This window comes from Podarcis bocagei (assembly GCF_964188305.1).
Source record: "Podarcis bocagei genome assembly, chromosome: 1".
Taxonomy (NCBI): Eukaryota; Metazoa; Chordata; class Lepidosauria; order Squamata; family Lacertidae; genus Podarcis; species Podarcis bocagei.
The window spans coordinates 130,792,837-130,810,099 of NC_138125.1; the positions used below are offsets into that span (position 1 = coordinate 130,792,837).

The window sequence follows — 17,263 nt, forward strand, 5'->3', positions numbered from 1 at the left end:
CTTTTTTCTCCTTCCCTGCCGACCGTTGGGCTTTCAAACTCTCCCACACCCGGGCTGTGCCTATCTCCATGGGCTCCTGCTCTTGTTGACGTTCTGAGGCAGCTGCAGGCATTTCAAGAATGCGGTCACCATGGAAACTCCGCTCTCTGCCTTGCTTCCTTTCCCGCCATCTGGCTTCCTGTCTCAAACCCACCGCAAGAGCAGCCTTCGTTAATTCATCCATATTTTTAGGACGGGTGCCCCTTGCAAGCTCGTCCTTAATTTCTGGGTTCAGTCCATTTTTAAACAAAGCTTGTACAGGGTCGGCCTCTAAATCCCAACCCAGTTTCTGCACGAGCATAGCGAATTCTGACCAGTAACTGCGTACCGTGGATTTGCCTTGATTCAAAGCCAAAAGCTCCTCCTGCGTCTTGTCAATTAAACTTTGATCTGCATAAAGTCCATAGCTTGCCAAAACTTGGCCACATTTCTGAGGGCTTCATTATTCGAGGCTATTAACGGCCGGATCCAACTTCTAGCCCCTCCCACCAGGTGTCTAATTAAGTGAGCAACTTTCTGGGCATCGTCCCCAAACTTAGCCGATTCAAGCTCTAAAAAATATCCCATCTCGGTTTTGAAATCCAAGTAACTTTCCGGGTCGCCATGGAACCTTTCCACCCACACTTGCTTGCCCCCATCTGCCGATAGCCCACCTGTGGGTCCTCTCTGAGCAGCTCTGGCTTCTTCCAAACGGGCCTGCAAGACGGACGATCTCTGTTCCAGAGCGACATTTCTCTTTCTCAGCTCCAAGACCTCCTTCTCCATTCTGAGGCTTATTCCTTATTCCACCAGCTTTTCAGCAGCAATTAGTGACACGGCATGCTGTGAGAGGTGTGTGCTGCCAAGCCGGCATAGATAAAAACTCCAGGCTCGCTGCCAGATACAATCTGTTTGATTTATTTACAAAGTTCAAAAGAACATCTCCAGTGCTTCAAAGCATGTCCGACCCTGTCGGGAAAGATGCCGTGTCTGGTTTCTTTTTACTTTTTTTGCCCAACATGCAAGTCTGCGAAAACCCCGCCTCTGATTTCCTTCATTTACAGAATGACTAGTTCCGGGCTCAGCCTCCCCCCTGCCTGCCTCCTCTTCGCTGTCAGACGACAGACTACTAATTATCTCTTTCGGCTCTCTAAAAGTGCTGGTCCTCCCCTTAGCTCTTTTCCCCGTTTGCCTCTCCCTGACACGCACGGCTTAGGGAATTTTTCAAAAAAAGGTTTTTCCGCAAGTTCAGTCATCGAGGGCTAATTCTTTTTCCGATGATGAATACCCTTCTGTTTCCACCGAATAACCTCTCAGGGGAGCATTTGCAACAGTTTGGCACTATTTTTAAGAGAATTGCAGAATGTCAGATTTTTGCTGAAATTGTGACCGCGTGGCTTAGGGGTTTTTTCAAAAAAAGGTTTTTCCGCAAGTTCAGTCGTCAAGGGCTAATTCTTTTTCCGGTTATAAAAAACCTTCTGTTTCCACACAAAAACCTCTCAGGGGAGCATTTGCAAGAGTTTGGCACCATATTTGAGTGAATTGCATAATGTCAGTTTTTTGCTGAAATTGTGACGGTGCGGCTTAGGGATTTTTTTAAAAAAAGGTTTTTCCGCAAGGTCAGTCGTCGAAGGCTAATTATTATTCCGATGATAAAAAGCCTTCTGTTTCCTCCGAAAAACCTCTCAGGAGAGCATTTGCAAGAGTTTGGCACCATTTTTGAGTAAATTGCAGAACGTCAGATTTTTGCTGAAATTGTTAGGGATTTTTGCAAAAAAGGTTTTTCCGAATGTTCAGATGTCAAGGGCTAATTATTATTCCGATGATAAAAAGCCTTCTGTTTCCACCCAAAAACCACTCGGGAGCATTCGGAAGAGTTTGGCTCCATTTTTGAGTAAATTGCAGAACGTCGGATTTCAGGGATAGCCGCCTGAAGCCTTTGGAGCGCAGCAGGAACTTGTGCTGCGCTCTGAAGGCTTCAGGTTCCTTTTCCTGAAGCCGGGAGAGCAAGACTCTCCTGGCTTCAGCAGAAAGGGAGAGGTGTGCAGCGCCCCTTCAGCCAAGCGGGAGGAGAAATGGAAGGGGCTCCATTTTTCCTGCCGCTTCGCTGAAGGGGCGCTGAGCAGAGAGGGGGATAATTTTTTTTTCTTATTCTCCCCCTCTAAAACAAGGTGCGTCCTATGGTCGGGTGTGTCCTGTAGAGTGAAATATACGGTAAGAAGAAGAAGAGTTTGAATTTGATATCCCGCTTTATCACTACCCGAAGGAGTCTCAAAGCGGCGAACATTCTCCTTTCCCTTCCTCCCCCACAACAAACAAATTTTGTGAGGTGAGTGGGGCTGAGAGACTTCAGAGAAGTGTGACTAGCCCAAGGTCACCCAGCAGCTGCATGTGGAGGAGCGAGGAAGCGAACCCGGTTCACCAGATTACAAATCTACCGCTCTTAACCACTACACCACAGTGGCTCTCACACTGGTAAGCTGCTCAAGTAAAATTCAAATGGTGTCACAAAAGCTCAGGCATGCCCGACTGAGGCCAGAACTCTGCTGATAGTTCTCCACTGTCACATTAGCAGAGACTGCAATTCTTGCCAGACAGCCCTGCCCTAAATCAATAACAAAGACTGCCCCCAACTAAAAATCACCGGAAAATTAATTGTTGGATGGATCCTTGAATTTTTTGACTATGCGAGAGAGAGAGAGAGAGAGAGAGAGAGAGAGAGAGAGAGAGAGAGAGAGGAAGCAATCAAAATGCCACAAATAAAAGACATTATGATTAAATTAATGCAGCTGGCTCACACAAATAAATGCAACAAAATATATTCTTTTATTATTCTTAACCATTATATTTTTACACTACAACAAAGCAATATAATTTTTTTGGTACAAAATTAATGTTACTGAACATACAATGCTTAAGAATGCCACACCAAACATTAATTTAGCTTTTTGCCTAATCCTCTCCAAAATTCCCTGCGAAGAATGAGATATTCTCTCTGGCAATCCCAGCATTATGGTTATGAATGCTGTGAGACATGAACTATCACTTTTGTGGAACTGTATAGCTCTTATAATTATGGCTGGTTTTCTGAGCATATCCACGTCGCCGGGACCCACTGGGGCTCATCTTGCGCTCGGCGCACAGCTGACAGTAGCTGCATGCAAGCCTCCTGCAAATTGTCGTTCACAATCACGTGATCGAAGAACTGACCAAACTGAGCTTCCATTTTCTTGGCCGACTCTTCCATCTCCTGCAGATCTTCTTCCTATAGAGAGCAAAGCAACAAGAACCTCAAGGCAGAACTTAGAGGCGTGGCGAATAATGGCTTATTTCAAGACCAACGGGGTGACTACACTTAACATTTCTCAAGGTAAGAAGTCAGTTAGAAAACTGCACGGCATTTTTTTTATAGGGCAGATCAGTGTACAGGTGGTACCTCGGGTTTACATATGCTTCAGGTTACATACACTTCAGGTTACAGACTCTGCTAACCCAGAAATAGTACCTTGGGTGTCAGGGAACTGCCATCAGTGCCAGAGGGAGAGAGCAAGCTCCAGAGGGATCCCAGAGAGCATCCCGGGATTGGGAGAGGCAGCCCATCTTCTGGGGAAGGGAATCAGCTTAGCTCCAGTGGAGAAGGGGGGCAGATGGGGGAATGAGAGAGGCGGTCACATGACTCCTTGCCGGGGACCAGCGGGGAGAGGGAGGCTTCCGCGCAGGGAAAGTAGGAGGAGACTGGGCATCAAAGAACTTCTTTGCTGGAAGAAGTTTAAGAAATGCTCACTGACGGATTCTGCCAGCGATTGAGACAGCCACGGGTGAGTGGCTGTCCGGACAGGAAAGGTTCACTCAGGCAACCCAGGGAAAGTAGGAGGAGACTGGGCATCAAAGAACTTCTTTGCTGGAAGAAGTTTAAGAAATGCTCACTGACGGATTCTGCCAGCGATTGAGACAGCCACGGGTGAGTGGCTGTCCGGACAGGAAAGGTTCACTCAGGCAACCCAGCCAGGTGTTGGCACCGGCTTACGCACGAGCAACCCCTAGAACCATTACATTGGGTTAAGAACTTTGCTTCAGCATGAGAACAGAAATTGTGCTCCAGTGGCGCGGCAGCAGCAGGAGGCCCCTTTAGCTAAAGTGGTGCTACAGGTTAAGAACAGTTTCAGGTTAAGAACGGACCTCCGGAATGAATTAAGTACTTAACCCGAGGTACCACTGTATACTATACCTGTGTAAAAATTGTAACTTGGTGTAAATAAAATCCATAAACCTTCAACATATATCCATAAATAGATAAGAGTCCAGTTGTACTTCAAAATCGTTCATGAACTACAACTTCCATTCTGCTTTTCAATATTGGCTGAATAGAGTGCTAATCTAATGCCCATTTGATAGTTGTGTTCTTCTTGAGTCTAGTAATACAGAACAAGCATTTGTGCCAATACGCAGTTTATAGCACTTCCACGTGGGGCTGTCTACTTGGCTGCCGTGATTAGTGTGGTTGTGGAAACCCAGTCTTAAGACCTGCTAATCACACATGCTAATACTTTTAGATCTCAAAGTAGCTGTTTTACTACAAAGGAATTTCAGAAATAGACTGGAAAGAGAAGCTGCTGAATTGCAACTCATTACCAAACTTAAAACCATGGAGAGACCTGGTTTGAATAAAGACATTGGATTCTTATCTCATTATACATGACTTAGCCATTTTTCACCCTCTCACCCCTTGCCTTTTCCTGTAAGACCTATTGAAGTTGTTAAGAGTCGTCAACAGGCTCATCTCAGCTATCTGCCAATCTCCCATTCCCACCACCCTTCTGAGTAATACCCCTCCCCACCTTCTCTCTATATAGAAGGATCTGGCAACTTCTGTTTCAGTGTATCTGAAGAAGTGTGCATGCACACGAAAGCTCATACCAAGAACTAACTTAGTTGGTCTTTAAGGTGCTACTGGAAGGAATTTTTTTATTTTGACTATGGCAGACCAACACGGCTACCTATCTGTAACTCTCCCTGCTGTTGTATTTGATCTGGACTCAAGGGGGGGGGGGAGGAAGAGCTGACTATTGAAGAAGGGAGACACAGAAATCAAGGTTCTCATGCTGGGTAGACTATAAAGAGGGAGGCATAACCATATTTAAAGAGGCCAAATAAAACTATTTATTTTATTATTATTGTTATTATTATTATTATTATTATTATTATTATTATTATTATTATTATTATTATCATCATCATCATCATTATCATCATCATCATCATCATCATCATCCACCCATCTGACTGGGTTTCCTCAGCCACTCTGGGTGGCTCCCAACTAAATATTTAAAACACAATAAAACACAAACCTCTAAATGTCAGAATTCTTTTACTCCCACAATGATGACCCAAAGAGGTTTTTTAAAAACGTGTGATGCGATAAATATGAGGCTTTAAAAAAGTTAAAGAGTACTAGTGCGTGTAACAGTGGACTTGGATTAATTGACTTCAGATCTTACTTCAAGCTTAATTGTCAGGGTAATTTTAGGAATTTACTATTTCAGAGTCCTGTCCCCCCCAAATATCATCTATAAAACTGAAATGATTGTCTTCCTCGCAGCATGGATTTGAAGATATTTTGCATACAAGGGCATATCAAGGAGGTGGTTGGGTTTCACATCATATCACATCAATCCATCCCCACCTCTCTCCTCCCCTCCTCTCACCTTAAATTTCATATTCACATAGTAGTCCGTGATCATCCGAGCATTTTTCCGGGACTGCTTCATACAGCTCAAGCTTGATGGCTTAATAAATATAATGTAGGGCTTCAGTTCATGAGTACGAGCCAGTGGAATACTCTGCAAGAGAAAAATACAATACAAAAAACCCCACGGCCATTTCAACTTGATGTGTTGCATTCAGACAAGATAAATACATTTGTCTTTTTCAAGTTTTATTCTGATTAAAAATAACTGTATATTTAAAAGACAGAGGCTACAATTCAAATATGCATATGCACTGACTCCAACAGGACTGGATCTATCCTCTCTGCAGTTTAAAGTCATTAAAGAATGCTTGCGACAAAAAAAATAGTATTACTGACCATTCATAGTCCAGGCATCCTTCGGTAACAATGCCATATTGATTTTCAAACAGAATTAAATCATGATTTAAAAAAAGGTAAAGGTAAAGGGACCCCTGACCGTTAGGTCCAGGTTGCGGCACTCATCTCGCTTTACTGGCCGAGGGAGCAGACTTTTGTCTGCAGACAGTTTTTCCGGGTACCGATTTATATTATATAAGGTAAAGGGACCCCTGACCATTAGGTCCAGTCGTGGCCGACTCTGGGGTTGCGGCGCTCATCTCGCTTTATAGGCCAAGGGAGCTGGCATACAGCTTCCGGGTCATGTGGCCAGCATGACTAAGCCGCTTCTGGCGAACCAGAGCAGCGCACGGAAACGCCGTTTACCTTCCCGCCAGAGCGGTACCTATTTATCTACTTGCACTTTGATGTGCTTTCGAACTGATAGGTTGGCAGGAACAGGGACCGAGCAATGGGAGCTCACCCCGTCGCGGGGATTCGAACAGCCGACCTTCTGATCTGCAAGTCCTAGGCTCTGTGGTTTAACCCACAGCGCCACCCATGGCCCTAACATTATATATATTATATATATTACATACATGGATATTATTCCTCCCTAGCCTTGTCATATTTGTATTTTATTTGTGCTCCAGACTCCCTTTGTTTCAAATTTCATTTCAGATTCTCCCTGGCCTCCAAATACGGAACCAAGGAGCTTTGCACATGACCTGTAGACAGTAACATTATTTTCTTCGTGACTCACCTGAGGCTCTAAGTCCACTATACAGATCTTCCCTTCATCAAGCACTGCGCGTACGGCATCAATGCTCGTGCCGTAGAGATTCCCCTTGTACTCTCCATACTCCATCATTCTGCAAAGGCGATCAACAAGGGAGGAGGAGACGGGCAAGGTGAGAGGGGCCTGCTTCAAGCAAAAGGTATTTAAAACCTTCACACCCTGTGCTTCAGGTGAACAAAATGTGTTGGGGAGCGTAGCAAAAACATTTCCTTCCGGGGTCCCACCAGAACTTGTGATTTGCTTTTTGTGGCTGTATTCTGAAACATGTCACCGATGGTGCAATAGTGCAGTGGCCGCAGCACATTCTCACGTCATTCTGTCCCAGAAACTCCAGCGAGTGCAGAATGCTGCAGCGAGGCTCCTCACTGGGTCTCTGCCATGGGAGCATATTCACCCAGTGCTTTTCCAGCTGCACTGGCTCCCGGTGGAGTACAGGGTCAGATTTAAGGTGCTGGTTTTAACCTTTAAAGCCCTTCACCGCCTAGGACCCTCGTACCTACGGGACCGCCTCTCCCGGTATGCCCCACGGAGAGCCTCAAGGTCCATAAATAGCAACACCCTAGTGGTCCCGGGCCCTAAGGAAGTTAGATTAGCTTCAACCAGAGCCAGGGCCTTTTCAACACTGGCTCCAGCCTGGTGGAACGCTCTGCCTCATGAGACCAGGGCCCTGCGGGATCTGATTTCTTTCCGCAGGGCCTGTAAGACAGAGTTGTTCCACCTGGCCTTTGGCTTGGAGCCAATTTGATTCCCTCCCCCTCTTTCTTTTTCCTTTCTTCTCCTGTGATGAGGCTGCATTTTAATATTTTAATGTTTCAATATTTTAATGTTGTATTTTAATCTTGTTTTTAAGTGGTATTCATTCAACTTGTTGGGATACTGCCAGGGAGATAAAGTCCATCATGGCCCAAGCCATCTGCCGGACGATCCATCGATCTCCCGTAGGCACGCAGTATCATCGATTAGCGGCATGAGTTTCCTGAAATATCTTGCCACATTCCAGAGCTCATGCACACTCTTATCAGCAGATAATGCACAGCAAAAGTCGCACTCAGGAGAGCACTATTTACAAGCTTTATTCTGCGTTGATCAGAACAAAGAAAGACATGACTGTCTGCGTCAGTGTCTCCGACAGAGAGAGAAAAACGAAAGCAATAGCAAACATAAACATCCTGTGAACAGGACATGCGCAGACTCTGACTCACAAAGCCTGCTCCCTTTTAAGGTGGAACGGAAATATCCTAACAGTTTTTATTATTGCTCGTTAACCGCCCTGAGCCCGGCCTTGGCTGGGGAGGGCGGGGTATAAATTATTATTATTATTATTATTATTATTATTATTATTATTATTATTATTATTATTATTATTTAGTTGTTCTGCATCACTTCTCTAGTATTGCTGCACTGCGGAGGGGAACTATTGCACTGTAGCGCCACCATAGCTGGACAACCTCCCCCCATCCCTCTGGAGGAAGCTATTGGAAATGCACAGACTGGAAATGAAGCTATGCGTCCGCCCCAAAGAAATGTAAATCTAAGGATTACCTGTGACCGTACACCATATTTTCAAAGGTTTCCTTCAACACATAGTGGTACTCTCGGCCATTCTCTTCATAGCTCTTTTGAGCACGAGTTGTGTCTGTTTAAAAAGAAAAAAAAATGGCAGCGCTGTTATAAACCTGTTAATTCCCCGGTAAATAATTACAGTGGTACCTCGGTTTTTGAACAGCTTAGTTCACGAACAAGTTGAAACCCAAACGCTGCAAAACCGGAAGTAGGTGTTCCGGTTTTTGAACTTTATTTTCGGAAGCTGAACGTGCTGTTTTGAGTCCCCGTTTTTCCTGTTGCACTGCTAATTTGCGCCCCCTCCCCATTGTAATTCAAGCCTTCTTTTTCCGATTGCAGTGTTCTGAGGTGATATTTGGAGCTTATATTTGGTACTTTTGTTTTTTGCTATTTATTTTGCGTTTTTTGTTTTGAGGCTTTTCCGGTTCATTTGTTTTTGTGACTGTGTGGATCCCAGTTCAGCTACTGATTGACTGATTGATGGATTGTGTGACTGCGGAAATGGATAAAAGTCCCCCATCCAAACAATGACTATCATCGGTGCAGGTAAGAAATTTATTAAATTTTTATTTTTATCATCTACAATACTGCTTTATTTATTTTATAGTGCAGTAAATTGAGAATTGCTTTCATTTTATGGATCAATGGTCTTATTATATAGTAAATTTCATGTCAAATTGCTGTTTTAGGGGTTGTTTTTAAAAGTCTGAAACGGATTAATCCATTTTGCATGACTTTCTATGGGAAAGCACGCCCTGGTTTTGGAACGCTTTGGTTTTGGAACAGGCTTCTGGAACGGATTAAGTTTGAGAACCAAGGTACCACTGTACTTGGATGAAACCTTTTGGCAAAGCTTCCCCTCTCCTCCTACTGCTAGAATTAAGGATATATGAAAAATGTCACGTACGTGGCACGGCACTTTGAAAGTGATGAGGGTTTATACCAATAAGCCGCCGCCGTAGCTCATTCACTCCCACACCTGAAGGACCTGTTTCAAGAAAGGAAACAGGTAAGAGCCAAATGAATGCATCACGTCCCCAGTACTATGCGCCCTATTTGTAACAGAAGAAGAGTAGTTTCACGTGACCAGTAATGCTCATCACAATTCCTCAAAGTTATATAAAGAGTAGAAAAACAATTTATTTGCAGAGGTGGTAGTGAGCACCTGCCTTTCTGAAGAGATGCCAATCCAAGAATTACAGGTGTACCGCTGGGACCACATAACACCAGTCCTGAGAGATCTGCATTGGCTCCCAGTACATTTCTGAGCACAATTCAAAGTGTTGGTGCTGACCTTTAAAGCCCTAAATGGCCTCGGCCCAGTAGACCTGAAGGAGCGTCTCCACCCCCATCGTTCAGCCCGAACACTGAGATCCAGCACCAAGGGCCTTCTGGTGGTTCCCTCATTGCAAGAAGTGAGGTTACAGGGAACCAGACAGAGGGCCTTCTCAGTAGTGGCACCCTCCCTTCAGATGTGAAGGAAATAAGCAGCTATCATATCTTTAAAAGACATCTGAAGGCAGCCCTGTTGAGGGAAGTTTTTAATATTTAATGCTGTATTGTTTTTAACACTCGATTGGAAGCCGCCCAGAGTGGCTGGGGAAACTCAGCCAGATGGGCGGGCTATAAATAATAATAATAATAATAAATAATAATAATAATAATAATAATAATAATAATAATAATAATAATAATAATAATAATTATTATTATTATTATTATTATTATTATTATTATTACCTCATTTTATTGCACTTTGCACGATTGCGCTTCATATATCCATTGCTCCTTACAAGGACATGGGTTCAGCCTGGCTGCTCCCAGGAGAAGGAAGCTCCAATGCTCCTCTTCTGGCCACAGGGCTAGGGCTAGAGCTGGATCCCAACCCACCCCCCACAGCCAGGGGGGCCTGGCTTAGTAAGACTACAGTATAAAGGTAAAGGGACCCCTGACGATTAGGTCCAGTTGTGGCCAACTCTGGGGCTGTGGCGCTCATCTCGCTTTATTGGCCGAGGGAGCCGGCGTACAGCTTCTGGGTCATGTGGCCAGCATGACTAAGCCGTTTCTGGCGAACCAGAGCAGCGCACGGAAACGCCGTTTACCTTCCCGCCGGAGCTGTACCTATTTCTCTACTTGCACTTTGACGTGCTTTCGAACTGCTAAGTTGGCAGGAGCAGGGACCAAGCAACGGGAGCTCACCTCGTCGCGGGGATTTGAACCGTCCACCTTCTGATTGGCAAGTCCTAGGCTCTGTGGTTTAACCCACAGCGCCACCCGCGTCCCTTAAGACTACAGTATAGTGTAAACATAAATTTTACATGCAGTGGGAAACAAAAAAAGGTGACTTGCTTTATTGCAATATTTGTTTTATTGCAGTGGTCTGGAACTGAACTCGCGATATCTCCAAGGTATGCCTGTACTTTCTCTGTACAAATTCAAGGGAAGTTATGAGGTGAGGTGAGTCCCACTGATACAGTGAAGGGCATGCGCCTGATGTGCAGATCTGAGGCAGCTACCACCAGGTATGCGCAGGAGTTTGCTAACACAGCTGCTGCACATTTAGCTGTGGCTAGGGGCTCAACACAGATCTTGGAACCTTAAGTCTTGAAAGGGGTACAGGGTTTGTCCTCAAAGGACAGGAAACTATGCCCAAAGGCTGTAAGGGTAGACACTGTTTCCTTGGAGAAGGAAGCTGAACCACGTCCAAAGGCTGTGTGTGTGTCAACACCGATTCCTCAGAGAAGAACGAAGCTAGGGTTCGAGTACCAACAAAGCCAGGTGTGAAACTTCTTGATAGTCAGGAGAGCTATGACGCCAAGACTAGTCAGAAGTGCAAGATGGTAAAGACCCAAGGCCAGTCCAGTTGCAGGTAGTTCCAAGAGTGGAACGGGTGATACAGGGGTATACTGTGTGTATGACATCTGTATGGTTGTTGGAGTTACACTGATGACTACAAGTTCATGAATCGGGGGAGGACGTTGGAGATTCATTCCCTGTGTCTGCAGTCATGAGACTGTTGTCTATCACATGACGTTGTATGTTTTCATTTCACAGTGTGGGAAGTGACAGAGACAGGATGTTTGGTATTACTGTGTTCCATGAAGTGGGACTATTGTTCTTTGTTTCTTTCTGTCTTTGCTGTCTGATGAGAAAGAGGAAGGAGCTAAGTCAGAATGCTCCGAGTGTATTATATGTAAATAAATGTCGATTAGCCAAAATGCTGTGCTACTGAGTTCTGTTATGCAAACCGTGAATACTCTGTGGATCCCTAAGCATGCTAATGCTTTTTGGTATCAGTCGCTGTGATGTTCAGGCAGAAGAAAGATTTTGAAGCTCCTGAACAACTAACCAGGTGGGAGAGGGTCCTACACGAGAGTAGGACGATCCTAACAGTAACTAGATAAGTTGTAGGCAACTTGTTGCAACTCACCTACTAGCACAATTAATCTGTTTCGGTCGCCAGGGTGCCTCTGGTACCTCACCACTTCTTCATAAGGTGCTGCTGCGGCACTGTAGCAGCCGCTGGGGCACCGGGTGTAGCACGGCAGGTGGCTGTTACGGCATTTCCTGCGGCACAGGCGCATACTTCTCCGGAAACCGGCTGAGAATGGAGAATGGAGCACTGGTCACGGAAGGAATGTGATGGGCACACTTGATCGGTTGGCAGCGCCAGCCTGCAATATTTTTGGCACCTCAGATGGCCCCCCACCCCATCACATCATAACCTGAAACTCCCCTTCCTAGCAGACTGATAGACCATTATTGTGTTTGGCCTCTCAAGTCCAAGACAGAGCTGCTTTCCCCCCACATTTCTACAACTCATAGAATTGTAGAGTTGGAAGAGACACCTCCCCCCGCAAGAGTTGTCTCGTCCCCCCCCCCCTGCAATGTGGGGATCTCGGCTAAAGCATCCTCTGGTTCGAGTCCTACCCTCCAGAGCAGAAGAAAGCTAGCTTGCTCCATCTTCAATGTTTAGATATTTGAAGATCGCTTGTGACAAGCTGCCTATTTAAATACAGTGGTACCTCTGGATGCAAACGGGATCCGTTGTGGAGCCCCGTTCACATCCTGAAGCGAACACAACCTGCATGCGCGGGTCGCGATTCGCCGCTGCCGCACATGCGCGTGACATCATTTTGAGCGTCTGCACATGCGCGAGTGGCGAAACACGGAAGTAACACACTCCGTTACTTCCAGGTCGCCGCAGAGCGCAACCCAAAAATACTCATTCTGAAGCTACTTCAACCTGAGGTGTGACTGTACTTAAATACAGTCATACCTCGTGTTGCATGAGGTTCATGTTGCGTCTTTTCGGCTTGCCAACACGGCAAACCCCGAAGTGTATACTTCTGGGTTTCACCACGTGCGCATGCGCAGAAGCGTTCTGCACGCTTCGCACATGCGCAGAAGTGCTCTATCATGCCGTGCGCAGAAGCGGCGCTCTAGTTACAGACTTTTCGGGGTGCGAACGGCACCCTGTAACGAATCGAGTCCGTAACTAGAGATACCACTGTATAGAAATACTTTAAAATTTAAATATTTGAATTTAAATTCCCTGCATGCCATTTGGCGAGCCTTGGAAGCTGATGGCAGTTTCTGTGAAAACAACATTTGCTGGAATAGACTGTGGTCCATCTCAATGGCTACTCCATTCCAACAGCAGCTAGCCAAAGGCCTCTGAACAGTTGACGAGCTGACCATGGAAGTGATGCTTAGTCCCTATTTTGTCTACAGAAGGGGTGAGGAGCCAGTGGGTTTCCAGATGTTTTTGGGCTCTCATCATTCCTGACCATTTGGCCATGCAGGCTGGGGTGGGGAAGAGAAGGAGCCCCAACCACATCGGGAGGGCTACAAATTTTTCATCTCTGACCTGCAACATCTGATATTCAGAACTATGCTCTCCCTGAAGGTGTTGGGAAAGAATCATTCTGCACAGAAACATGTTTGTACCTTTAAGAACAGTTTCTGTAAGCTGATTGGGTGCAGCTGGCCATGGCTACAAAAGGAGAAAAGCTGCAGTTTGAACTCTGCCTGTAGAGAAAAACACCCAGAAGCTTTGCTGTTTGTTGTTTTGTAATAAAGTCCTTATTTACCGTATTTTTTGCTCTATAAGACTCACTTTTTCCCTCCTAAAAAGTAAGGGGAAATGTGTGTGAGAGCCAGTGTGGTGTAGTGGTTAAGAGCGGTAGTCACGTAATCTGGGAAACCGGGTTCGTGTCTCCGCTCCTCCACCTGCAGCTGCTGGGTGACCTTGGGCCAGTCACACTTCTGTGAAGTCTCTCAGCCCCACTCACCTCACAGAGTGTTTGTTGTGGGGGAGGAAGGGAAAGGAGAATGTTAGCCGCTTTGAGACTCCTGAAGGGGAGTGAAAGGCGGGATATCAAATCCAAACTCTTCTTCTTCTTCTTCTTATGGAGCGAATGCAGGCTGCGCATCTATCCCAGAAGCCAGAACAGCAAGAGGGATTGCTGCTTTCACTGCGCAGCGATCCCTCTTGCTGTTCTGGCTTCTGAGATTCAGAATATTATTTTTTCTTGTTTTCCTCCTCCAAAAACTAGGTGCGTCTTGTGGTCTGGTGCATCTTATAGAGCGAAAAATACGGTGATTTGGTTTTACACCGGTCTCATGGTGTCACAGTCTCTGTCATCTGCCACCAGTGAAAATCCCCCTCTAACAGAAGGCACGGGTTCTTCTTAGATCTGATGGTCAATATCCGTGGGTCTCGTTCTCACTGAGGTTGTAAAACCTGTGCACCACTTCCAACTGCAGCTGTGTCAACATTTAATGCAATTCTCAGGATGCTTTACATTAGAATGAATTCGCAGTAATTAGTGGGTCTTTCTGATTAGCCCATAATAAAAGCTAAGCAATTTTGAGTCAAAAGCCTGTGAAATTGGTGGAAATTCATCTGTTTTTATCAGGCTGAGGGAACCACGAGAACTATAAACTTATTGGAGAGGTGGCTTAGCAGGGAAGAATACCTTCAGTATACCTGAAGGAGCGTCTCCACCTCCATTGTTCTGCCCGGACACTGAGGTCCAGTGCCAAGGGCCTTCTGGCGGTTCCCTCGCTGCGAGAAGCGAGGTTACAGGGAAACAGGCAGAGGGCCTTCTCAGTAGTGGCACCCACCCTGTGGAACGCTCTGCCATCAGATGTCAAGGAAATAAACAACTATCTGACATTTAGAAGACATCTGAAGGCAGCCCTGTTTAGGGAAGTTTTTAATGACTGATGTTTTAATGTATTTTTAATCTTTTGTTGGAAGCTGCCCAGAGTGGCTGGGGAAACCCGGCCAGATGGATGGGGTAGAAATAATAAAATTATTATTATTATTATTATTATTATTATTATTATTATTATTATTACTACGACTACTACTAGAACTACAAAACAGAACTGTACAGAAGAGTGGCTGGTTAGAGGCTTAAAATGAAGCAGTGGACTTGGATTAACTGACTTCAGATCTTACTTCAAGCTTAATGGTCAGGGTAATATTAGAAGAGTTTGGACTTGATATCCCGCCTTTCACTCCCCTTAAGGTGTCTCAAAGCGGCTAACATTTTCCTTTCCCTTCCTCCCCCACAACAAACACTCTGTGAGGTGAGTGAGGCTGAGAGACTTCACAGAAGTGTGACTGGCCCAAGGTCACCCAGCAGCTGCATGTGGAGGAGCGGGGAAGCGAACCCAGTTCACCAGATTACGAGTCCACTGCTCTTCACCACTACACCACGCTGGCTCTCTAGGGATATTAGGAATTTCACTAAAATTGAAATGATCATCTCCCTCGCAGCAAAGAGGGAGCAAGTAAAGGAACATTCAGGAAGAAAGCACAGGTGAATACACCTCAAACACAACAGCAAGGAACTACTTTCACAGGCAGAAACAGCAAACAGCAATTCTCCAGTCTCTCAATACAACTACGTACTAATGAAGACTCGCTTGCCAGTTCCACTGAATTCTTCCTCTTCTGCAATGTGAAAAAAGCAACATTTTTTTTTAAAGTCAGACAAATAATGAAAAGCCAGACTGATGATCAAACTTCAGGATTTTACCTGTTTTCATACAAAAGATGCAGCTAGTATCGTTTTAATGCCTAAGGGTGCCACCAAAAAGATGTAAGAGACCAGATTTACTACACCCAAAATACCGTAGAAAAGCTATACTTTAAAAACGACAACGCAACGGCAGCAGCCCTTCACAACAGAACGTTTTAAGCTCTTGTTTCTTATATGCCTAAGTTGCTGTCTCACGTCAGTTTTAAGAAATAGCCCTCTCTCGATTTGTGCTTCGCTTGCTAAAGGTAAAGGGACCCCTGACCATTAGGTTCAGTCATGACCGACTCTGGGGTTGCGGCGCTCATCTCGCTTTATTGGCCGAGGGAGCCGGCATACAGCTTCCGGGTCATGTGGCCAGCATGACTAAGCCGCTTCTGGCAAACCAGAGCAGCTCACGGAAACGCCGTTTACCTTGCCACTGGAGTGGTACCTATTTATCTACTTGCACTTTGACGTGCTTTCGAACTGCTAGCTTGGCAGGAGCAGGGACCGAGCAACGGGAGCTCACCACGTCGCGGGGATTTGAACCGCCGACCTTCTGATCGGCAAGTCCTAGGCTCTGTGGTTTAACCCACAGCGCCACCCGCGTCCTTAGATGTTCAGAGGTACTACATCTCTAAATAGGTAAAGGTAACTGAACGGTTAAGTCCTGTCATGGCCAACTCTGGAGTTGCGGCGCTCATCTCACTTTATTGGCCGAGGGAGCCGGCATACAGCTTCCGGGTCATGTGGCCAGCATGACTAAGCCGCTTCTGGTGAACCAGAGCAGCACACGGAAACACTGTTTACCTTCTCGCCGGAGTGGTACCTATTTATCTACTTGCACTTTGACGTGCTTTCGAACTGCTAGGTTGGCAGGAGCAGGGACTGAGCAATGGGAGCTCACCCCGTTGCGGGGCTTCGAACTGCCGACCTTCTTCGCTTGCTAGCTGATGGTAAATCAAAAAAAGTGCTTTCCAAATTGTCAGTTAGGTTGGCCTAAGTAAAAGAAAGCACACAAGGGTGGAGAATTGCTATGAAATTGGCTTGCCCACCCTAGGTGTGGGCCCAGTGGCCAAATAATGGCAGCTGAATGTGGCTACAGAAGCCATGTGGCTTCTGATTCTGTTTTGAGACTGCCTACTCTTGATCGATATTGCTCAGTTTTATGATCAATTTTTATTGTTTTGGTTTTTTGCCCACTGCCTAGAAATCACAATACTAAAGCAGTATCTAACTAGCTGAAATAAATATATTTTTAAACAAACTTCTTTCTTTTTTTTTAACAGAAGGCACCAGTCATCTTCAATATGACACCTGAGAGGTGTGTGTTTTCAATACCCACCTTATTCCCCTGACCACAGTTTGTGCTGTTTTTCGTTCTGAACTTTAATTATATATTTTATTGCATAAAATTAAAACCCCTCAAAACAGTTTTATAAAAAGAACAAAGCAATAAAATTATTAGTAAAAGCAGTTAATTAAAACTACTATTTAATATTGTAAGTGGTTGTCAGTGCCCTGGGACCTGCTGGTGAATATTGCCCTGCTGAGCAATAATAAAACTATCTATTAATAATGACATCTTCTCTTTCTAAGGACTCAGGCTGCGTAAGTTGCCCTGAAATATCCTTCCAAGTAAGTAAGAAAGAAATATGGAAACATTTTTTACGTGTTAAAAACTGGCTGAACACTGTATTTATTTTCTGACCACACATCAAATATGCCACGGAAGCACTCAGGTGCAAAAATAAGCAGCTAATATATTTGTCCACCATCCTAACA

General features: G+C 45.2%; 1 protein-coding gene across 4 annotated transcripts in view; it reads right to left on the reverse strand.

Moving 5' to 3' along the window:
• Positions 1-2,825: 2,825 nt before the first annotated feature.
• MPP4 (MAGUK p55 scaffold protein 4) overlaps positions 2,826-17,263 on the reverse strand; it is a 46,196-nt gene continuing 31,758 nt past the window's right edge. For all 4 annotated transcript variants that reach the window (XM_081171359.1, XM_081171361.1, XM_081171360.1 and 1 more), the window contains 7 exons: positions 15,370-15,411; positions 11,875-12,045; positions 9,352-9,432; positions 8,424-8,517; positions 6,846-6,954; positions 5,724-5,858; positions 2,826-3,283 (listed from right to left, as the gene is read on the reverse strand). In XM_081171359.1, coding sequence (XP_081027485.1) covers positions 3,092-3,283; positions 5,724-5,858; positions 6,846-6,954; positions 8,424-8,517; positions 9,352-9,432; positions 11,875-12,045; positions 15,370-15,411 — 824 coding nt within the window. In that variant the 3' untranslated portion in view covers positions 2,826-3,091. The remainder of the gene's footprint in view (positions 3,284-5,723; positions 5,859-6,845; positions 6,955-8,423; positions 8,518-9,351; positions 9,433-11,874; positions 12,046-15,369; positions 15,412-17,263) is intronic.